The following is a 24347-nucleotide window of genomic DNA, read 5'->3' as shown; positions in this document are numbered from 1 at the left end:
AACCCAAAAGGTAAAAAGCTACAGGATATCTGATCACATATTTGGCACAGGTGCTTGGCTGGTGGTGGGGACAGTGCACAGATTGCTGGTCAGTTTGGCTACACTCTAGCGGTACTCAGTTATCGGCAGGTGTTGCAGTTTCGCGGGAGGAACGGGATTATGCTATAATAAAGCCGATTATTGCAAGAGAGACATTGGCAAGGGTGGGCACTAGTCGGGGAGAGGCAAGTGAGGGTAGGTTCTGGCTTTGGAGTGGCAGGCGAGGGCGGGCACTGGCCGGGGAGAGACAAGTGAGAGTAGGCGCTGGCTATGGAATGGCAGGCAAGGGCGGGCGCTGTAGGGGAGAGGCATGTGAGGGTAAACGCTGGCTGTGGAGTGGCAGGCGAGGGTAGGAGCTGGCTGTGGAGTGACAGACGAAGGCAAGCACTGGCCAGGGAGAGGCAAGTGAGGATAGGAGCTGGCTGTGAAGTGGCAGGCGAGGGCAGGTTGGGGAGAGGCAAGTGAGGGTAGGCGAGGGCAGGTGCTGGTCGGGGAGAGGGGCAGGCGAGGGCAGGTGCTGGTCGGGGAGAGGGGCAGGCGAGGGCAGGTGCTGGTCGGGGAGAGGGGCAGGCCAGCGTGGGGAGAAGAAGGAGGGGGTGTAATTTGATCTCTCAGCTGTGTCAGCACAGAAATTCTGCAGCCCTTGGCAGACACAGCTAATACACTGCATGTAAACACAGGATGTTAACCCTATGTCTGCTTCCATGAAACCAGGAAGTAGACACACTGCAGATTTATGTAAGCTGTAACAAAAAATGTTTTTCATTAAAGTGTATTATGATGTTGCTTATCTTTTAGAGCAGAGAGGAAGATGTGATTTCAGGTCCAATTTCAAAGTCAAATTTACCTTCTAGCTTCTTGCCTGTACTTTGCCCAGTCCACAAAGTCTAAATGCAGCGTCTTGATAAGATTATCCAGATCCTGATAGTGAGACTCCTTCTCATAGAACTTCTTGTGTCGCTCAGTCAGAGTATGCTGAAAACACACAAAGGCTTAGTATGCAGCCATAGCTTTACATCATCTTTAGATAGAAAATAATAGGGCAAAATTCAATGTACACTTCGTGATGAACCCCTGTACTGCCGGGCTGCCCTTTTCTCCTTCTCTGGAAGTATTGGGTACAATAGGGAGAGCGGCTGACTTCCCATGCACTACCCACAAATTTATTTAAAAGGAACCCAAGGTGTGAGACCTATGGAAGCTGACATATTTACAATACCAGTTGCCTGGCAGTCCAGCTAATCTTTCTGATCAGTTGGGTCTAAATCACACACCTGAAATAAGCAGGCAGCTAATCTTGTCAGATTTGTCATAGACCCCTTATCCGCATGCTTGTTCAGGGTCTATGGCTAAAAGTATTAAGCCCCATCTATACCATACAATTTTTTTTGTGTAATTCGATTCAATACGACATGTCCGATCGGGATTCGATTCATTTTGCCATTGTTCTGAAATGGCAAAATGAATCGAATCCCGATCGGACATGTCGGATCAAATCGAACCGCACAAAAACATTGTAAGGTGTAGATGGGGCTTTAGAGACAGAGGATCAGCAGGACAGCCAGGCAATGTGCATTGTTTAAAAGGAAATAAACCTATCAGCCTCCATATCCCTCTCACCTCGAGTTCCCTGTTCCCTTTAAAGTACCCCCAATGAATAACCTCAGGGTACGAGCTCTTCATTCATGGCTGGGAGCCTGGCCAAAAGACTTATGCCTGGTACACACCATGCTATTTTCCCTCAGATTTCAGGTCAAATCGATAATTTGACAGGTCCAATCCTTTTTCTGATCGGACTGGTGAAAAATCATCAATTCGACCCAAAATCTGACAGGAAATTGCATGGTGTGTACCAGGCATGAGGGGCCCTTTTCAGGAACAGAAGGGGTTAAGGATTGATATGGGTCGAAGGTCAGCTTTTGCTATGCTCGCCTACAAATTGACGCTAGGAGGAGACTGGGTTTGGCGATGTCACAGCACCTTGACAAAACTTGGCCAAATGGGTTTTCTTTTCTGGTCCTGTTCGCACTTAGGCGATTAGCAGGCGATTCTGAAGCACTAGTGTTTAAGGTTTTGGATTGCCTGGTTAGCATCCTTATTTGTTTACCAGATAAAAATAAATAGACAATGGATTTTAGATTTTATGCCCGGCAGTTACACTTTAAACAATACCAGTTGCGCAATACAAACTTGTAAAATGACAGGGATCTTACTGCCGTGATTGCCACTGATCCGGGTGATTTGCGATTAGTGTCGATCGCAAAATGCTTTGCTTGCAGCATTTTTCCCCGCAATTCTGGAGCCGTCGTGATACAGTGCTTAAAAAAGCGCTGATAGCGATCGCTTGGGAATCGTGAGAGTGTACAGTGATTTTACAGCACTATGTTCTAGCACTTTGTGCTTTTAAGTGAAAACGGGCCCTTACAGGAGATGCAAGATAAAGTTTGTACAGACAAATGGGTTAAGCGTTGGTGAGATGGTGACGATTGAACCGCGCTCATAATGGATCTCATTGCCTGCAGGCCACACTGTACTTACAGCATCCAGATCCACGTAGTTCTTTTGGCAGCATTCACAGTATCTGATCTTCTTCTGCCGCCTCTTCTTGTCTTCCTTCAGCACCTCTTGTACACGGCTTTCAATGTCCTGTCCTGGGAACGTCTTTTTTAACCTTAGAAATAGCCACAAATTACAGAGATATGTTTAGCCTACTTTATAATCACATACTAAGTGCAAGTGTACACAACTGGAGCAGCCACAATTGACCTGCGGGTACGCTGCGGTTTTTATAAACTACACAATGGCGAGAGTAATCAGGTGTAACGAGGGCTGTAAAAGTAAGCGTGCATTAATTCTTGTCATTGCACCTTACAAGCCCTATTGGCATAATAGCGTGCGTAATCGGGGAGCAGGCAGTCAGCGTACGCTATGCTGCTGAATTGCAGCATAGCGAACACTATCAACATAACGCAGCTCCACTACTCCTAGCACTTGACAGACAGCCTATTGGGCCAATCAGAGGGCATCCTCTTGCCCCCCGGCTGCTGTTACCTTAGCTGGCGGCCGCTTCTTCTCTTATATTCCCCGCTCATGCTTGTGTTATTTTGATTCACAGCTGCGCGCCTCGCATCTGCTGTGATGAGGCAGGAAGCAGAAGAGCGGTTCTCCTGGTAACGGCGATACACATCGCCGCTACAGGAAGCCGCTCTCCTGCTTCTGCCTCATCACAGCAGTCGCGAGGCGCGCTGCTGTGAATCACAATAACACAAGCATGAGCGGGGAATATAAGAGAAGCGGCCGCCAGCTAAGGTAACAGCAGCGGCGGCCGTGGGGCGCAGGGTAGCTATACTGGGGCACTACCTACCCATACTGGGGCACTATACTAGCTATACTGGGGCACTACCTACCCATACTGGGCACTGTACTAGCTATACTGGGCACTACCTACCCATACTGGCCACTATACTAGCTATCCTGGGCACTATACTAGCTATCCTGGGGCACTACCTAACCATACTGGGCACTATACTAGCTATCCTGGGCACTATACTAGCTATACTGGGTACTATACTAGCTATACTGAGGCACTACCTAACTATACTGGGCACTATACTAGCTAAACTGGGCACTATACTAGATATACTGGGGCACTACCTACCCATAATGGGGCACTATACTGGGGCACTACCTAACCATACGGGGCACTACCTAACCATACTGGGCACTATACTAGCTATACTGGGGCACTACCTACCCATACTGGACACTATACTAGCTATACTGAGGCACTACCTAACCCATACTGGGCACTATACTAGCTAAACTGGGCACTATACTAGGTATACTGGGCACTATACTACCCATACTGGGGTAACTATACTAGCCATACTGGGGTAACTATACTAGCCATACTGGGGCAACTAGACTCCCTATACTGGGGCAAGTATGCTAGCTATGCCGCTGCACCCCAGCCCGTAACCCGCTGCACACGACACTGTCCACTATGCCCCTCCCCCCAGACGGAGAAAAATTTGGTCGGAACGCGGTCCCCGGGCCGGAACAGGTTGGGACCCCTGCCTTAGAGGGCCAGAGCCTGTTGGTCCTAAATGAGTTAAACCACCCATACCACTCCCTTTGCTTATTTGTGCTACTAACTTAGGTACTCACCTAAGAAAGGGAAGGCTCTGGATCTCAGAGAGACCCATTCCCAAGCCTCTCCCCACGTCTTCGTTCCAGTGCTGTCCCTCCGATGAAATTATTTGACCTGCAGGTCAAATACACCTTTGGCCTTCCTCAGGCAAAACGTATGCTGGGCATACACGGTTCGTTTCTACCTCTCGATTCTCTGTTTGATCATTTATTGCCGCTCGATTCTGCAGTCGATTCTCTTATCTTCCGCTCCCTTTTCTTATCTTTTTCCATTCATTTCAAGAATCGAGCGGCAAAAGAATCGAACGGGAGATCGGACATGTCAGAAACCATCTATCTGCCTCAAAAACGTAGTGTGTATTCCCAGCATTAGGAAGTACTCCTGTCCCCGTTCCGAAGAGGAGCAGACCTGTACAGATTCCATGCATGCACAGTACGGATGGCCATGCTTCTGAGACACATGGGGACGCAATTGCTTCTGAAGCCTCCCAAGGAGGCCCAGAGGTGCCACTTCTGAATGGTGGGCAGCAGGGGGAACGAGTAGATTGAGACAGGACCCGATTTGCAAAAAATAAAACTATAAAAAGAGGCCACAAGGATTCCAAACTGCAGAACTTAGTGACAGCGGCACAAAGGAGGGGACCCGAAGGAGACTGAGGTTCATAGAAGGTGCATTTATATTGCCGGGAATCCTAACTTGTAATGCTGATCAGCCATTTACAAATGCCATATTAGCAGATTGGTGTGGTTACCAGGGGAAGGGCGATGGTAGATGCAGTGGAGTCTACATCAGAGGTAAGAGTAATACAGGAACAAGTGGCTGGTAATTCTGGGTAGACAGTAGATTTAGAGCGGAGCTCGTAGTCTGCCTTTGAAGTGCTTTACAGTGTGTTAACTCACTTTTTCCTTATTCCTTCTACTCTCTTAGCTTCATTTGCTTCCGCATCCTTTGACCACGGAGAAGTCGTGAAGGAGCGTAAAAGTGGAGACTCCAGGAAAATGGGCTGGTACAGGCTGCAATTAGAGAGAAGAATTCACAGAGTTAAAACTTAAAAAAAAAAAATCCCCTATGTGCGAGTCAGAAGATTTGCTAAATCCCAACTTTTAACATATGATCCACTTAATGATTTACAAAGCCATTGGGTTCAGCTGTTCCCGGCCAGTAAGATCAGTAGGGTTGCAACGGTATGAAAATCCACGGTATGATAACAGTAAAAAAAAATACCACGGTATGACGGTATTACGGTATACGGTATTACACAATTCTCATTTCAATTAACCTGAGCCTGCATGATCTGTGGCTGAAAAATGCAGGTTCTCTTTAAAAATGAACTTATCTGCCGTAGTGGCAGTCAGGTCACAAGTGACATGGGGAGAGATCAGACACAGACTATGACTATGGTAGGATTAGATAGTGAGCTCCTCTGGGGACAGTCAGTGACATGACTATGTACTCTGTAACGTGCTGCAGAAGAGGTCAGTGCTATAGAAATACATAATAATAATATGGTGGGCATTAGGAGCTCACAATCTAATCCTACCATAGTCTAATGCCCACCATATTATTATTATGTATTTATATAGCACTGACCTCTTCTGCAGCACTTTACAGAGTACATAGTCATGTCACTGACTGTCCTCAGAGGAGCTTACAATCGAATCCTACCATAGTCTATGAGGACAATCAGTGACAACTATAAATGTTATAAAATCTTTACTGAAGCACTATAAAATAAATACATCATAAACTTAATACAGGTCAGAGAGAGGAAAGTGAGAGAGAAGGAAGGGAAATACACAGCAGTCTGTGAGAGAAGGCAGGTAGGGACAGTAATGCTGGGTAGTGGGTACACACGTTGCGATTTCCCGCTCGATCCCGAGCTCGAGCCTGGTTGATCGATTGTTTCCGACATGTTCGATCGGGTCTCGATTGATACAGCTGTCTATTTGCTCATGTTAAAGAGAATCTGTATTGTTAAAATTGCACAAAAGTAAACATACCAGTGCGTTAGGGGACATCTCCTATTACCCTCTGTCACAATTTCGCCGCTCCTCGCCGCATTAAAAGTGGTTAAAAACAGTTTTAAAAATTGTGTTTGTGAACAAACAAAATTGCCACCAAAACAGGAAGTAGGTTGATGTACTGTATGTCCACACATAGAAAATACATCCATACACAAGCAGGCTGTATACAGCCTTCCTTTTGAATCTCAAGAGATCATTTGTGTGTTTCTTTCTCCCTGCATCTCTCATGCACTGAAGTTTCAGGCTGCTCTTTTTTCTCCTGCAAACAGCTTTGCCCTTGTCTGTAATTCCTCAGTATGTGAAAGCCCAGCCAGCTCAGAGGACGATTTATCCAGCTTGTAAAAGATAAGAGAGAAGAGAGAAGCTGCCCTAATCTAAATAATACACAGGCAGTGTGCATAGAGGGGCCTGGAATGGGGAATTCATAGCAGAACCACAACACTGAAGAACTTGGCAGCCTTCCAGACACAGGCCTGACAAGTCTGACAAGAGAGAGATACGTTGATTTATTACAGAGACTGTCATAGCAGAAAGTGCTGCAGTAAGCCAGAACACATTAGAATAGCTTTTGGAACTTGTAGGATGATAAAAAACAGGATGCAATTTTTGTTACGGAGTCTCTTTAAGTATGCAAAACCGACAGCTGTATCAATCGAGACCCGATCGAACATGACGGAAACAATCGATCGACCAGGATCGGTCACGCCGATCGAGCGGGAAATCGCAACGTGTGTACCCATTATAAGCGATAGCAGAGAGAGATGCAAGAATGTGGAAGAGTGTCACGAAATAGAGGAGGTAGAGGAAAAGGAGAGAGGGGGGGAGTAAGGCAGATAGAGGAATGTAGGAGGGACAGATGCTGAAAAATGTGTGAGAGTCAGAGGAGAATGAATGAGTGAGAGGGATGTGTCTCACCACGGGTGGTCCAATTCAGCAGGGCAGGGGTTAAAGCACTGGGAAGGGGGTAGAAGGAGGGAGGGTGAGAGGAGCATATGGGTTGTAGAAAAGCAAAGCAGGACAACAACAGGGCAGCCAGACACAGGAACTTCGCTTTCACTTCTACAGTAAATCTAGTGCAGACCTTCCACTGTGCTTCAGCTTCTCCGATTCTGTCACTGGAACACGCAGAAGAAACAGCTCATCTCTCCCCACCTTGTGTGCAGCTCTGTCATCTTACAGTCTCTGCAGCTGATAAACTCACCGCTGCTGGCTTTCATACTGGTGTCTGCCTGGCACGCACTTTCAAACAAGCCGGGCGGGAATGAGAGAAGGCGGCGCTCATCCTTAGAGCAGGAAGCTCTGCAGGGCTGTAATGTGAGCTCCGTGTCTCTGGCCGGGAGCTTTCTGCTTGTGGGTTCCAGCCGCGGCCAGGAGCTCCCTGCATATGCGCTCCAGCCGCGGCATGACGTCCTGTCCGGCGCCAGTCAGCAAGCTTTGGGAGCTTGCTTTTCTAATGGAGGGAGACAGAGCTGGGCAATAGCGGCGCGGTGGCGGGCATTATGCGGAAGACGGCGAAAGCATAAAAAAAAACTGTATTTCCAGAATCTGCATGGTATGATTATCATGCAATGTGAAACCACAGTGATACCGGTTTACCGCGACAACCCTAAAGATCAGTAAGGCCTTGCTTTTACTAGGGGGAACTGAAGACAATGATAGTGCACAGTCCACACACCACCCCATATTCCTCCAGTCCAGTGTGTGCAACTATTAGAGATGGCCCGAATGGTTTGACCGTGAACCGATTCACGTGAACATCGGTGAACCGCGAACTATATGCGAGTTCAACCCGCCCCCTATACGACATTATTAGGCTCAACTTTGACCCTCTACATCACAGTCAGCAGACACAGGGCAGCCAATCAGGCTACACTCCCTTTTATGTAAGGCAGCTGCGTCGGCCATTTCCTCACTCGGTCTGGCTGCAGTAATTAGAGAAGGGAAAGGTTGCTGCAGAGACATAGGGAAAGCTTAGTTAGGCTCTTGTTAGGCTTCTTAGCTTGCTCCTTGCTGATTCTTATTGCTAAAAAGCACCCCACAACAGCTCTTTTGAGAGCGAATGTTGTTCTTACTACCTTTTCACTGCACCTGTGTGACAGACAGCTGCACATTTGTAATACCAGTCACTGCATACCTGTTCAGGGTACCCGTGTGTGTGACAGCTTCACATTTGTAATACCAGTCACTGCATACCTGTTCAGTGCACCTACGTGACCGCACATTGTATTAGTCAAGTCACTGCATACCTTTCACTTCATCCCCCCCCCCAATATGGGCAAAACAGGCAGAGCCAGAGGCAGGCCCCCCAGCAGGTCTGTTTGAGGTCGTGCTGTCGTGATTTCGTGCGGCCCTGGACCAAAGTACAGTGTTCAGAAGGCGCGCGCCATCAACCCCCAAGATTGTCAGGACGTAATTGACTATTTAACACAGAACACCTCATCTTCCTCAGCTTCCACACAGAACTGTGACATATCTTACTCCCCTGCTCTGATTCTGGCACCCCACTTAACACTCAATCGGCCGCCACCACCAAAGTGCCATCATCACAGGGCTTAGCGGTGTGGAAATTTTTTGTGTGTCTGCCTCAGATTAGAGCAATGCCATCTGTACTCTCTCCCACCAAAAATTGAGCCATGGAAAGACCAAGACCCGCGTAGGAACAACTTCTTCGCAAAGGCACATGACGACAAAGCACAAACTGCAATGGGATGACCACCTGAGGAAAAGCAGCACACAAAAGCAAAGTCACACACCGCAGTGGAAGATACCAGGCCGCAATTATTTCTCAAAACAGGTGATACCCAAACTGTACCGTGATGTTGAAAGGAAAGTGGAGTCATCTCTGGCACACAGCGTTGGGTCAAGGGTCCATCTGACCATGTGGTCTGCAAAGCACGGTCAGGCCTGCCCGAAGACTAAGTCAGTCCCCACACACAGCATCTCTGCCTACACACCGTGTGACTGCCTGCCCGAAAACTAATTTTTCTGGCTGCACTGCAGCTGCAACAACAAAACAAAAAGGCATGTACATGTGTCAATTCCCCTTCGTGATCATTACCTTGCCGCGGTGAAGGGGCTTGCGTATCACAATGAAGCAATGACCGCCGGCTATATGAGTGTTTGGGGGGGGAGGCACACCCAAGATGATAAGGTCTTTGCTTCATTGCAGACAGACCAAATTCGATCAGCTGGACAGTCACTGTTCTGTCATTGAGCTACCTCAGCCCGGTGACCATATGAGCTTGAAAACCGCCATCGCCTGCACTCTCGCCATGGTGCGCACCAGTCCAGCACGGCCGTCACTACACAAACCGATGTTTGCGGTGCGTTACACAGTGAGTTTGGTCTGTCAGTGTAAAGCAGTACAATAATTACACTACCTGATTGATGTATACACATGCAAGATGGTTTTAAAGCACTTTAGGCGTCCAATTTAGCATGCAATGCGATTTCTGCCCTTAAAACGCTGCTGTGCGTCAAATCCGGATTTTGGGCGTGTATCCCACTCCACCATGCCCCCCTCCAGGTGTTAGACCCCTTGAAACATCTTTTTCATCAGTTTTGTGGCCAGCATAAATGTTTGTAATTTTCAAAGTTCGCCTCCCCATTGAGGTCTATGGCTGGTTTGAAAGTTTGCACAAACCCGAAGTTTTGCGGAAATTCGCCGGAGGTTTGAGCTATCTCTAGCAACTATACAGCAACTGTGTGGATTAACACGGTCTCGGAACCGTGGTAGATAGAATCTATGCCGCAGCTGTGGCTCCCTCCTGCCGATCCCTCCTCACCGCCGCAGACTTGTCTGTCATGTGATAGCTGAGCTTCCTACTATGGGTAAGGAGCCAGTCTCATTGGCTCTTTACCGGGTGTTCACCATGAGCCAATCACAGTATTCCTGGACCTCTATATAATTAAAAAAAAAAAAAAGTGGTCCTTAACCTTCCTGGCGTTATGATTATTTCCGGATTTTAGGGTATTTTCTGCACATTTCAGACTCATGCCTCCAGAAAGCCAGCCTCAGCCCCAGCACTCACTCAGCAACCTGGGCTCCAGTGCTTCAATTTTCCCTCTATGCTTCGGGTGGCGCTGTAAATCTGTAGTGAGATTGAGGACAGTGATCTCACCAGAGTGATTTAAAGCCTCAGAGGACAAGAAGGAGAACAGCTACCAACGTCTGGATCCCCTGGGAGGCGAGTAAAAATGCTATACTCTGCAGAGAGCCCCCGGCTGCTAGCCCGAGACTAGCTCGGGGTTACCGCCAGGTAGGTTAAGTGTCCAGAGGCTGCCATCCCTAATGTTTTAAAGAGGAGCTGTCAGCCATACTATCTCAGAACATACATACATATATATATATATATATACACATATATATATATATATATATATATATATATATATATATATATATATATATACACATATATATATATATATATATATATATATATATATATACACACATATATATATATATATATATATATATATATATATATATATATATATATATATATATATATATATATATATATATATATATATATATATATATATATATATATATATATATATATATATATATATATATATATATATATATATATATATATATATATATATATATATATATATATATATATATATATATATATATATATATACACATATATATATATATACACATATATATATATACACACACACACACACACACACACACACACACACACACACACACACACACACACACACACACACACACACACATATATATAGTGACAAAGTCGATACCCAGGAGGTAATCGATTTGTCCCAGGTTGTGTTGGATGGGAGGTACATTCCACCTGGGATCAGACGCTACATCCAGTAGCAGCTCCGGAATAAAAAGGTTTTGGCTGTCTGTCACATGGACAGAGGTTAAAAACCTTACTTGGGTCCGGAGCTGACCAGATGCAGAGTGGGCGGGCGCATCTGGTCGCCAGATCCTGGGTGGATCGATTGCTCTGTGTATGTGGGCTTCTGCTGGAGAAGGCTCACACAGGGTTAACAGAGCAGCTTTGAAAGGCTGGAGTAGGAGGAGAGAGAGTGGGTGTGACCAGCAAGGTCTGTAAGTCTGCTGAGAAAGACTTCACGTTTGATTCCAGGAAGCTGGTTTTTGCTCTGGAGAGAAAGTGCAGGCTGCACATGGAGTTTGGTGTGTTCCTGATATTGAAAGCTGAATGTAAGCTGCTGGCCTGGACTGGCCTTTTTGTTTTCATTTGAACTGTACTTTACAAACTGCCAAAAGACTGCTGTTTAAGAAGCCTGCTGTCCAATAAACTATTGTTTGTTTTGGAAAATACACCTGTCTGTGCTGCTATCTCCCGCTGAGTACTCACCATTTGCAGCTGATCCCTCACAATTGGTGGAGGATGCGGGCAACTTAGCATGCCTACAGCGACAGTGTGTTTGGCGCAAGAGTTAAAAATTTGAACAGCAGCATGGATGAAATGGTGAAGCAGCTGGTGTTGGCGAATGCGGCCTTGCAACAGGCTAATGCTGAGCAGCGGAAAACGAACACAGCCCTGCAACAACATACAGAGGCAGTACAGCAGCAAGCGGTTGCCCTGTGTGAGAGTCTGGCTGCAGCTGCGGAGGCCGATCGTCATACTGCTGAGGCTGACAGGAAAGCAGTGAGTGAGTTGGTGCAACAACTGGTGGCTCGGAACCAAGAGGGACAGCTGCCTGTACCTGGCAGTGGAGGCACCATCCGCGCAAGCCACTTCTTGCAGAAGCTGACTCCTCATGATGACGTCGAGGCGTTCCTCCATACCTTTGAGAGGACAGCGGAGAGGGAAGCCTGGCCTAAAACGCAATGGGCAGGATTGGTAGCGCCATTCCTGACTGGGGATGCTCAAAAGGCCTACTTCGACCTTGCCCTAGAGGATGCTAAAGACTACGACAAGCTGAAGGAGGAGATCCTGCGTAGACTTGGTGTCACCCCGGCGGTGCGAGCCCAGCGAGTTCACCAGTGGTCCTATTCAGCCGGATGCTCTCCAAGGTCCCAGATGCACGATCTAATCCACTTGGTAAAGAAGTGGTTGGAACCTGAGAAGTTAACAGCTCCGGAGGTCGTCGAAAGAGTTACCATTGACCGTTTCTTGCGCTCCCTACCGCCGGCTTTGCGAAGGTGGGTGAGTCATGCAGATCCACAGTCAGCTGATGAACTCATTGCGCTGCTGGAACGTTATCTGGCTGCAGAGGACTCTTTGGCTTGGGCCACTGGACAGCGCTCAGCTACCCGGAGACTGGCAGCACCCCAGGGAACTGGTAAGACAAAAGCTGACTTTGTGGGGGGTGTGGTCAGTGAGCCAAGCTCTGCAGGCCGAGGTCGACCAGGCACAATGGTAAGAAGTCGATCCCCGGTACAATGTTGGCAATGTAAAGAGTGGGGACATATTGCTGCTAACTGTCCTCAGGCAGTTGAACCCATGGAGTGCGATTACACTCGTCGCAGGTCCTTGTTTGCACGACCTGTGTATATCGCAAGCTGTGACTCTCATTTGGCGGTGGTAAAAATTGCTGGAAAAACTGTCCAGGCTCTCTTAGACTCTGGTAGCTTGGTGACCCTGGTGCATTCCAGTTTAGTGGACCCGGCCTGGCTGGGGAATCGTCGGGTCACAGTACAATGTGTTCATGGGGACTCTAAACAATACCCCACCGCCCTTCTCACCATTGAAACAAACTGTGGACCTGCCACTCAGGAAATAGTGGTGAGCCCGAACTTGGCACATAGTGTCATCCTGGGGAGGGACTTTCCACTGTTCTGGAACTTGTGGGAAGGGGATAACTGTGGAGGCTCAAGAGAGCTGGAATCTAAAAATAATACAGAAATTGATGGTAATGAAATGTTTTCTCCCTTGGAGGTGTTTGCTGGGGACTCTGAGTTATCCCCAGAGACCTCTGAGGGCTCGGTCCTACCAGAGCTGGAGGTTTCTCGGGATAACTTTGGGACGGCCCAGCTAAGGGATCCTACGCTGGCAAAAGCGTGGGAAAATGTCAAGGTGTTGAACGGTGAACCCCAAGTGGTCGGGGCTGAGAAAGCATTTCCTCATTTGGCGGTACAACCAGACTTGCTGTACCAGGTTTGTAAAATTCAGGGTGAGGTTGTGGAACAACTCGTAGTGCCTAAGTCGTATCGCACAATGGTCCTAGACCTAGCGCACAAACATGCCCTGGGGGGACATTTGGGTACCGAAAAAACTAGGGACCGAGTCCTACAGCGATTCTTTTGGCCTGGGGTACATGGAGATGTAAAAGCTTACTGTGAATCCTGTCCCGAATGCCAAAGATGTGCTCCAGCTCCCCATTTTCGAAGTCCGCTCGTCCCCTTGCCCATTATCGAAGTTCCCTTCGAAAGGATAGCCATGGACCTAGTTGGGCCATTGGTTCGATCCGCACGCGGTCACCAATACATTCTGGTGGTAGTGGACTATGCCACTCGTTACCCAGAAGCGGTTCCCCTGAGAAATACGTCGTCTAAAGTGATTGCACGTGAGTTGTTCCACATGTTCACCAGAGTAGGTTTGCCAAAGGAAATTTTGACAGACCAGGGTACCCCATTTATGTCAAAATTGATGAAAGAAGTGTGTAAACTGATGAAGATCGATCAGATTCGTACTTCAGTGTACCACCCTCAAACGGACGGGCTTGTGGAAAGATTCAACAAAACCTTAAAAAATATGTTAAAGAAAGTAGTGGACAAGGACGGCAAAGATTGGGATTGCCTTTTGCCCTACTTAATGTTTGCAATTCGGGAGGTCCCTCAGTCTTCCACAGGTTTTTCGCCGTTTGAGTTGTTGTATGGGCGATGCCCACGGGGAATCTTGGATATAGCCAAAGAAACCTGGGAGCAAGAGGCCACCCCCTACAGAAGTATTGTTGAACATGTGTCTGGCATGCAAGATAGGATTGCAGCAGTGATGCCTTTAGTCAGAGAGCATTTGCAACATGCCCAGGAGGCGCAGTCTCGTGTTTATAATAAGTCAGCAAAGGTGCGAGCTTTCAGTCCTGGGGATCGGGTCCTGGTGTTGGTTCCCACGGTTGAAAGCAAGTTTTTGGCTAAGTGGCAAGGACCATATGAGATTATTGAGAAGGTAGGGGAGGTGAATTACCGAGTTTACCAACCTGGCCTGAGGAAGCCGGAACAGATTTACCATGTGAATTTACTGAAGCCCTGGAAAGAGAGGGTGGCTCTTGCAGCTTCCCAGGTTACTCAAGAATCCACCAAGGGTGGAATAGAGCTGGTACAGGTGGCTGAGGCGCTGTCTGTTTCACAGAAACGGGAGGTCCGAGAGTTCCTCTTACGGAATCGAGAGGTGTTCTCGGAACTTCCGGGTTGTACCCAAGTCATCAGGCATGATATTGTGACTGAGCCCCATGTACAGGTCCGCCTTAAACCTTATCGAATACCTGAAGCTCGCAGACAGGCCATAGCAGGGGAAGTAGAAAGAATGCTGGAACTGGGGGTTATTGAGGAGTCCAACAGCGAATGGAATAGCCCCATAGTTCTAGTTCCGAAGCCTGACGGATCCATTCGTTTCTGTAATGACTTCAGAAAATTGAATGAGGTGTCAAAATTTGATGCCTACCCTATGCCAAGGGTAGATGAGTTAGTCGAAAGGCTGGGCCCCGCAAGATATGTCACCACCTTAGATCTGACCCGGGGATATTGGCAGGTGCCCTTATCTGAATCAGCCAAGGAGAAGACAGCCTTCTCGACTCCCCAAGGGCTGTTTCAGTATGTCAGGATGCCGTTTGGGTTGCAAGGGGCCCCAGCCACCTTTCAAAGGATGATGGACAAGATCCTCAGGCCGCATCAGCGGTATGCTGCGGCTTATTTGGACGACGTTGTCGTCTTCAGTACAGATTGGGAAAGCCACCTTCCAAAAGTCCAGGCGGTCCTGGATGCCATTAGAAAGGCGGGGCTGACAGCGAACCCCAAGAAGTGTGCAGTAGGGTTGGAGGAGGCTCGTTACCTGGGGTACACAATTGGGAGAGGTCTGATTAAGCCCCAAGTGCAGAAAGTGGAGGCCATAAGGGACTGGCCTAGGCCTACCACGAAAAAGCAGGTCAGGACCTTCTTAGGTTTGGTGGGCTATTATAGGAGGTTCATTCCAAATTTTGCCACTTTGGCCACTCCCATTACAAACCTCACAAAAGGGAAAAGTTCCTCCATGGGTGCATGGGGACAGGAGGCTGAAGAAGCCTTTCAAGGTCTTAAGGAGGCATTGTGCAGGGGTCCAGTCTTGATCACGCCTGATTTTAAAAAAGAGTTTCTGGTACAGACAGATGCTTCAGCTGTGGGGTTAGGAGCAGTCCTATCCCAAATCGTCAATGGAGAGGAGCACCCAGTTGTGTATCTGAGTCGAAGGCTGACCGCAGCCGAAGAAAGATATAGTATCGTGGAGCGGGAGTGTCTGGCCATCAAGTGGGCACTCGAGGCTCTGCGGTACTATCTCTTGGGCCGTCGCTTTCGCCTCATTACCGACCATGCTCCTCTCACATGGATGTCTCAAAACAAGGAGAAAAATGCAAGGGTAACGCGCTGGTTTCTGGCATTACAGACCTTTAATTTTTCTGTGGAGCACAGAGCTGGAAGACTGCATGGCAATGCAGATGCTCTATCAAGGGCATTCTGTCTTGCCGCAGACTGTGTCCGATCCCACGGGATCGAACAGAGGGGGGGAGTATGTGACAAAGTCGATACCCAGGAGGTAATCGATTTGTCCCAGGTTGTGTTGGATGGGAGGTACATTCCACCTGGGATCAGACGCTACATCCAGTAGCAGCTCCGGAATAAAAAGGTTTTGGCTGTCTGTCACATGGACAGAGGTTAAAAACCTTACTTGGGTCCGGAGCTGACCAGATGCAGAGTGGGCGGGCGCATCTGGTCGCCAGATCCTGGGTGGATCGATTGCTCTGTGTATGTGGGCTTCTGCTGGAGAAGGCTCACACAGGGTTAACAGAGCAGCTTTGAAAGGCTGGAGTAGGAGGAGAGAGAGTGGGTGTGACCAGCAAGGTCTGTAAGTCTGCTGAGAAAGACTTCACGTTTGATTCCAGGAAGCTGGTTTTTGCTCTGGAGAGAAAGTGCAGGCTGCACATGGAGTTTGGTGTGTTCCTGATATTGAAAGCTGAATGTAAGCTGCTGGCCTGGACTGGCCTTTTTGTTTTCATTTGAACTGTACTTTACAAACTGCCAAAAGACTGCTGTTTAAGAAGCCTGCTGTCCAATAAACTATTGTTTGTTTTGGAAAATACACCTGTCTGTGCTGCTATCTCCCGCTGAGTACTCACCATTTGCAGCTGATCCCTCACAATATATATATATGTATATATATATATATGTATATATATATATATATATATATATATATATATATATATATATATATATATATGTATGTATGTATGTATGTATATATGTGTGTGTATGTATGTATGTATGTATGTATGTATGTATGTATGTATGTATGTATGTATGTATGTATGTATGTATGTATGTATGTATGTATGTATGTATGTATGTATGTATGTATGTATGTATGTATATATGTATATATATATATATATATATATATATACACATATATATATATATATATATATATATATATATATATATATATATATATACATATATATATATACATACATATATATACATACATATATATACATACATACATACATACATACATACGTATGTGTAGGTGTGTATATGTGTGTGTGTGTGTGTGTGTATATATATATATATATATATATATATATATATATATATATATATATATATACACACACATACATACAACATTATTTTACTAAGTTTTAAAATGTACGTGCATTACTTTTATTAGAGTCAATTCAATTATGGTTCTACATATTGGAGGCATTGTGCTTGTATTTTGAGGTGGATTAGTATATATGCGGTTATCCTGGGTTAAAAGCTGATGACATCTGCATTCAAGCACGAAAGGATTTATAAAGCCTAGTCTGCCACATCTCCAGTCTAAATCCTGACGGTGAGCAGGGAGCTTATACCTATGATGATATTGGATGAGTGGAGTTGGTGGAGGTAGCTGGTGGAGGTAGCCCCCCCCCCCCCCCCTTACCTATCACAGCAGTGGTAGTAAACTTTTGCTTGTGGCCGCACTAACAGGGTTGTCTCCCCCCCCCCCCTTGATTGTTTGCACTATCATTGCCTATATTTGTTTGTTTTGAGGTGTGTATTATCAGATGGGACACCGCAGAGAAAAGTGGACCAGCAGATAAATGAACCGAGTGCAGCTCTTTGGACTGTCTAGTCCAAAACCTGACTGTACAAAGATCACTGGGCAGACATTCGTACAATAGATGTATCATGCTGTATGTAGATATAACATCACACTAGTCTGATCTCCATGCTAGAAGCTAAACTCAAGGGTTGTACCATTCCCAGAATGAACACCACTGTTCCAACCCACCTTTTGTCATCTTCCACCTTTAAACATGGACGCCTCAGTTTCTGAGCTGAAAAATAAAAAGATGGGATTTTCATTAGTTGATAACATTTCAGGCTGATAGTTCCCTCCCACAGTTTTGATATTTTGCATTCCTGGATACTGACCTTTTCGTTTCCGATATACAAATGGTTTATTCTATAAAAAGCAAGAAAACAAAATGTTAGGTGTTAAATGTGGACCTGGTATAATAGACACCAGTAAAATGTTCTAACTTAAACAATGCCTAAGGGCCCTTTTCCACTAGCCACAACAAGCAGATCGCTGGGCGTTTTGCCGATCGCTAGCACACCGTGATTTACATGTAAAGAGTGGTGCACTTTTTCAGTTAGCAAGTTTCGATTTTTCCCCAAGCACAAACATAGTGCTGCGCGATTATTGCAGCGATTGTGTTTAGCTCCCAGCGGTGAACGTCCCATCGCGTTGAGAGGTTAAGAGACTTTTTCAAGCGCAAACTGTCGAGATTTCCATATGGCGGAATATCGTTTTTCCGATAAACTGAACTGTGTATGATCAGATACACATAGACCTAATAATTTCCTTTCCTTAGGTTACAGAAGACAAAGACTTCTTAATGTAGGGTGATTATAGGTTAATATATACATTGATCATTGAGAAAGGCAAAGCATATTTTCAAATGGCGTTATAATATTGCCAAGTAATACCGAATTGCACAGTCTGTGCCCTCTAGAAAGATTAGTTGGGAATAACAGGCAGTCAGCTGCTGTAATATTTGCAATAGGTAATCCTATGCAACTTGCAGGAATAATGATATCAGGTTGTACCTTGCTAGGACAAACAATGGCCAAACAAGAAGTTAAGTAACAATGAAAAACAGACGAACCTTCACTAACTTTTGTTTATAAATGAACCAGTTTTTGTGTGCAATTGCTCAAACCCCTTTGTGTTGAGTGTCTACATCTTAATCCAAGTAAATCCAGATGTCCTCATTGTGAAGGGTAGACAGTGTCAGCTGAGAAACACAGGTTCCTTAGTTAATGGATAAAACGAAGCTTGGGAAATATATTGACTATGCTGTCAGCAATAGTTCATATTAAAAAGCATAAAGTTATATTACAATTCCCATCTAGGTTAAGAAAACAGACAGCACATGTATGTATTATTGCATAATAATTAAGAAGGGATATTTAAAAGGTTATGGCATTGTATATGTTACCTTTGTTTTTCCTATAGCTGGACAAACCAGTCATAATGTGTAAATGTTTACCAGTGTTGTATATTAAACAATAATGTTAGAGATATAAAACCATGCTAACAAAAACAATGTTTTATATAAGGAAGTCCATGGTGGTTTTAAATATGCCAATGATTTTTGGATCAAATCCAATCTATCTTAAATATGGTAGAAAAGGTCACTGTATAATAAATAATAACCAGTGATCCCATCCAGATCAGCTATCCATAAGATATGAAATGTTTATAACATTGATTCATTCACTGTGGGCTATAATAAAACACAATCAAAATGTCTTTAATTTTGCCACATATCCCATTAATCAGGTGATTAGTTAGCCAACAGCACCTCCAGAGGGTGAAATCCAACATTACACTTGGGTTAAAGATTAGTGACTGATCACTCCCACTGATCACTCCTACTGCCTTGTGATAGGTTGGAAGATTTAATCTCCTGGGCAGGATCATAGGTAGTGAGGGGAATAAGAAGAGATGGGTCAGTCATGAGGGGATCATCAGACCATCAGGAGATCTGAGCAGACCAGGACATAGAGGATTCATGCCATCTGAACACAGCCACGCCTAAGAGGAACACGCCCAGAGGCCATCTTGGTGACTATACTTGAACCCAGTTCTGATTTTTCTTTTTAGTCATATGGCTTATCACAGCACGAATATCTGAACTTTTGATTTATTGACGATTGTCTTTCTTAAGTTTATAGTCATTTATAGCCAAAGGGAGTGCGTTCTTCCAGTGCACAGGAATTACTCATTCCATATATTTGATAAAACCCATTCAGTGGGTATATTTTTCTGTCGTTTAACACAACCAATAGTTCGAGAATCGCTGACTGTGAATGCCATAACTTGTTTTGGATAAAAGCGCTAGATACTTTAAGCTACCTCCTCTAGATATTTTGATACTTTGCCGCAGCATGTGCAAGCCACACCTAGCCAAATTTAGGACGACTCAATAGATATCTTATTCCAAAATTATATGTATTTTACCCGCTTGCTCTGTGTAGTATCACAGGCCAGCGGAGGTTAAAGTGTAGACAGAGGGAAAATTCCTGTCACTTATAGTTGATTGCATAGCGATTGTGGGGCAACGCCCAGTCGTCAGATCCACTGAGTCATCCTAAATTTGTTATATTGAATGGTATAGCTGACATCAGCCAGTTTATTTTGGGATAGCGCATTTTTGATTTTGGACTGCGCAATTTTGATTTTTGATAGCCACCATTTTGTTTTTGATAGCCACCATTTTGTTTTTGATAGCCACCATTTTGTTTTTGATAGCAGCCATTTTGATTTTGATAACAGCCATTTTGTTGTCGTTCAATTCATCCATTTTGTCTCCAGAGACCCTGTGGTAAATTGAGTAACAGGGCCGACGGCCATATTTGATGAGTCATATCTCTGCACTGTATTTGAGTTGACTGCTAATTGGTTTAAGCCTTTTGTATTGGTGAATAAGTATAATAACATTTTGATGTTTTACTGAAATTATTATCCAGCTCATTGCTTATTATAAGAATGACCTTATGAGTTTTGTTTTATATCAAAAGTGCAATATTATATTGTTTTGATATTGTAATATTTATTCGATATTAAATTGATATTTTTATAAATTGGTCCACATTTATTTGCATGTTTAAACCAGTACTGTAAAACCTCGGAAAACAAGCTCACACAGTTAGGCGTATGTTTGTATTTTAGCTCCTCCTATTTTCCCAGGAGCGTTACATTTACATTTTTGATTTTATATTTATTTTTAAACAAGTTATACAAACATTGACAAAACGCCCGACATAAGATTGGAGGCCCCAGCGAGATCCGTTTACTTTCCATTACTGGTTTAAACAGTGTAAAAACGTTTTATTGAGCTGGTTTTATTGCATTGGCTATTGAATCATGAGTGCTACAGGTAGTGATTCAGAACTGCATTTGGAACAGACGTTCCGAAAAATTGTGGAATTTATATTTATACAACTGAAATATAATGAGGAAGTAGATGAATGGATAAGCGGAATGAGGAAAAGTATAAAACAGGAAGCTGATCATATATTTCAATCTAAGGGTCTGGTGGATCATTATCTTTCATGTATGACCACAATAACCTCGGATTCCGAACTGAAGAAGAGGTTGTTAGGCGCCCTACCCTCTGTTCTATATGGGTTATTAGAGGTAGATATCCTTGCACAGTCTAGAAAAAAAGAGATTGTACAGTTGAGATCCCAATTGCAAGGAACAGAGGGAGACGTCCAATCATTGAACTCCCAGTTACGGGATGTGGAATCAGATCTTCAAATTATAAGGGCTGATAGAGACCAATTAATGATTGATATTTCAGACAGGGAGGTAGCGATCAAAAGTCTGGAAAGAGACGCCGAACGGAATCGTGAAGCGCATCGCAGACTTAAACAGGATTTTGAAGAACTACAACAGCAGTACTTCAAAATCCAACAGGCAGGTAGACTCGATAGATCATCCAGCCCTTGCCCGCCAATACTCACTCCATATGACCTAAAATGGCAAGGCATGTTGGATCGTATGGAGACGGTATGTAAGACTATGAATACCATAATCGATGACAGTACAAGGGTCCCTAAAGATCAACATTTGGATTCCTCTCCAGAGAGAGATATGCAAATGAGGGCCCCTAGGTATGATGATTCCCATAAAGGTCACGACTCCCTTGCTGATATTGATTCAGATGAATTGGAGGCTGATGAGAGAAAGCGAGAATCCAGCCCTATCCCAAGAAGGGGGAAAGGTACGTATAGGGGGGAGTCAAATAGGGGAAATAATCAGTACCCCCAAGAAAAACAGAGCTCGGCCAGCATCATAAAATTCTTAAACACCGCTGTGCCAAAGTTCACTAAAAAGGGTTCAGCGCAAATAGCATCCCACATGGAGTTGTATGAATCCACTATGGACTCTTTAAATCTGTCTGAAGCAGACAAAATCAGATTTCTCCCATGGGTTTTTGATGACAGATACCGCCACTATTTCACCTCATTTAAGGAGCGAGGTATCATTAGATGGCAAGCAGTTTCACACGAAGTGAAGCTGGAGTTTGGGCCGTATCGCACTATCTCAGAAGCAAAACGAGATGTGTATCGACTTACTTGTCGACCCGATCAGAGCCCCCGAGAATTCCTTTCTGTGCTAAAAAACTCTTACAGTTTGGCATATCGGAATCCTAACTGGGAGTCTCTTGATTTTAAACAGGCATATTACGATGCATTGCCTACCCAAATAAAGTTAAGCATGGCCAATGAGTTAGACTTCGGAAACTCCCTAGAGAAAATGGTTACCTCAGCGACACTGCTGTTCAATATCAGTGGGAGTTCCAACGTAAGTGGGAGGAACACCAGAAAGTACCCAGAGCACAGAGTAGAAGAAACCAAAGTGAAAGCGGACCTAAACCTTGAATCCCAGCAGAAGAAAATACCTCCTGCAAAAGTACCTATCCAGCAGGGCCAAAGACAGCAACAAAACCCTAATCAAAACAGACCACAAAATCCTAAAGGGTCAGATAGGGATAGCTCAGGTTCTGAGAACCAGGTCTACCGTCCTCGGTTCAATCGCAGGTATCAAGGATACCAGGGTTACCAAGGAAACCAGGGTAGTCAAAGGTATAGAGGTTACCAGGGATATAGAGAACCCCAGGGGTACAGACGTCCCCAAAGATATAGACAATGGGATAACCGACCCAGGCAGCAGTGGGAAAGGAGACAGCACCCACCTAATTCACCTAGGGGTAGATCACCACCTAACTCACCTAGGAGTGGATCACCCGCAGGGAACAGATATGATCCCAGGAACCAGAACCCTCGCCGACCTAATAGGTTTGATCAGCTTGTTGATCAAGTGAACAAATTGAGTGACATGATGGGTAAGTTGGCTCAGGGATCTGCAGGAAGACAGCATGAGGATTTTTTAGCTGGGGAGGCAGGGCCCAGCTCTGCCAATTAAAGGAAACCGAGACAAATCACTATACGGAAATGGATATGGCAATACTAAATACGAGTAATGAACATGATGTGCAATGTACCGACCTACCCCAGGTCGAGAAAGGGAAGTCTAATGTTCTCGATATTTCAACACAAATATGTGATATTGTGTCATTTTTGCCAGAGACCAGGTAAAGGAAAGGAAGTTCCTCCCTTCATGGAAGGGCCCATATCCAATCACCGATAAGTTGTCTCCTGTAGTGTATAAGGTTAAGATCCCTAAGGGGGATGACTTTGTTGAAAAATGGGTGCATATTAATCAGTTGCGTATATGTCACCCTAGCTCACAGTTGCGAAGAATTGAGCAATCTGGAAATGTGTGCTAACAAATTATTTTTCTCCTGACAGGTATACCTAACGATGTGTTAATCTCTACTAGAATCCATATTGACACAAAGATTTCATACCGGCGCAAAGATGCCCCACCTGACGATTGCCATCCTTTACGCAGTCCTAATCTTGGGGAAGAGTGCCGAGCCAAGTGTGGTGCCAGGTCTAGCATTCCTGAGGTTACCGGATACAGCGGAGTTCATCATGACCAGATAGATGTTCCTATCCTAGAGGGTCCAGATGAGCCTAAACCCGCGATGTGTCGTTGAATGACGAGCTGATGTATCCGAGGTCCATTTGATGGAGATGCAAGCCTGATACCTGTTGCACACCAGATACTCACAGGAGTGAGTTGCTCAAATCTTGAAGCAGATCCGGAAAATCCTTTTGTTTGAACCAAAGGCCAAAGCAGTTCATCGCTGTTACAGTCGCTGTTTGCTACCTTTGCAGCAAGAAGAAACCTGTTTGTTTGCAGCCGGAGTATCATTTGCCAAGTCTATTTGTCTTGAAGCGTGAAACATGAACTTCAATGTGATGAAGACAATGTTTAAAGTCCATTTCCCTTTCATACTTGGATTACAAATACAAAACATAAAGCTTCGTTCGCAACGCGTTCCCCACAGGAATGAAGAAAACGTAAAACGTTTAATAATCCTTGTTGTTCTTTTGAAATGGTCACACCCTGGAACATTCCAAAAGAAAAGGGGGATGTGTCGAGATTTCCATATGGCGGAATATCGTTTTTCCGATAAACTGAACTGTGTATGATCAGATACACATAGACCTAATAATTTCCTTTCCTTAGGTTACAGAAGACAAAGACTTCTTAATGTAGGGTGATTATAGGTTAATATATACATTGATCATTGAGAAAGGCAAAGCATATTTTCAAATGGCGTTATAATATTGCCAAGTAATACCGAATTGCACAGTCTGTGCCCTCTAGAAAGATTAGTTGGGAATAACAGGCAGTCAGCTGCTGTAATATTTGCAATAGGTAATCCTATGCAACTTGCAGGAATAATGATATCAGGTTGTACCTTGCTAGGACAAACAA

General features: G+C 45.0%; 1 protein-coding gene across 2 annotated transcripts in view; it reads right to left on the bottom strand.

The window, feature by feature from the left end:
- Positions 1-24347, bottom strand: part of DBF4 (DBF4-CDC7 kinase regulatory subunit) — a 50958-nt gene that overhangs the window by 2853 nt on the left and 23758 nt on the right. For both annotated transcript variants that reach the window (XM_068235526.1, XM_068235527.1), the window contains 5 exons: positions 17855-17885; positions 17712-17757; positions 5089-5202; positions 2578-2710; positions 887-1014 (listed from right to left, as the gene is read on the bottom strand). In XM_068235526.1, coding sequence (XP_068091627.1) covers positions 887-1014; positions 2578-2710; positions 5089-5202; positions 17712-17757; positions 17855-17885 — 452 coding nt within the window. The remainder of the gene's footprint in view (positions 1-886; positions 1015-2577; positions 2711-5088; positions 5203-17711; positions 17758-17854; positions 17886-24347) is intronic.

Source organism: Hyperolius riggenbachi, chromosome 5 (genome assembly GCF_040937935.1).
Source record: "Hyperolius riggenbachi isolate aHypRig1 chromosome 5, aHypRig1.pri, whole genome shotgun sequence".
NCBI lineage: Eukaryota > Metazoa > Chordata > Amphibia > Anura > Hyperoliidae > Hyperolius > Hyperolius riggenbachi.
This window is presented reverse-complemented; position numbering and strand designations above follow the sequence as displayed.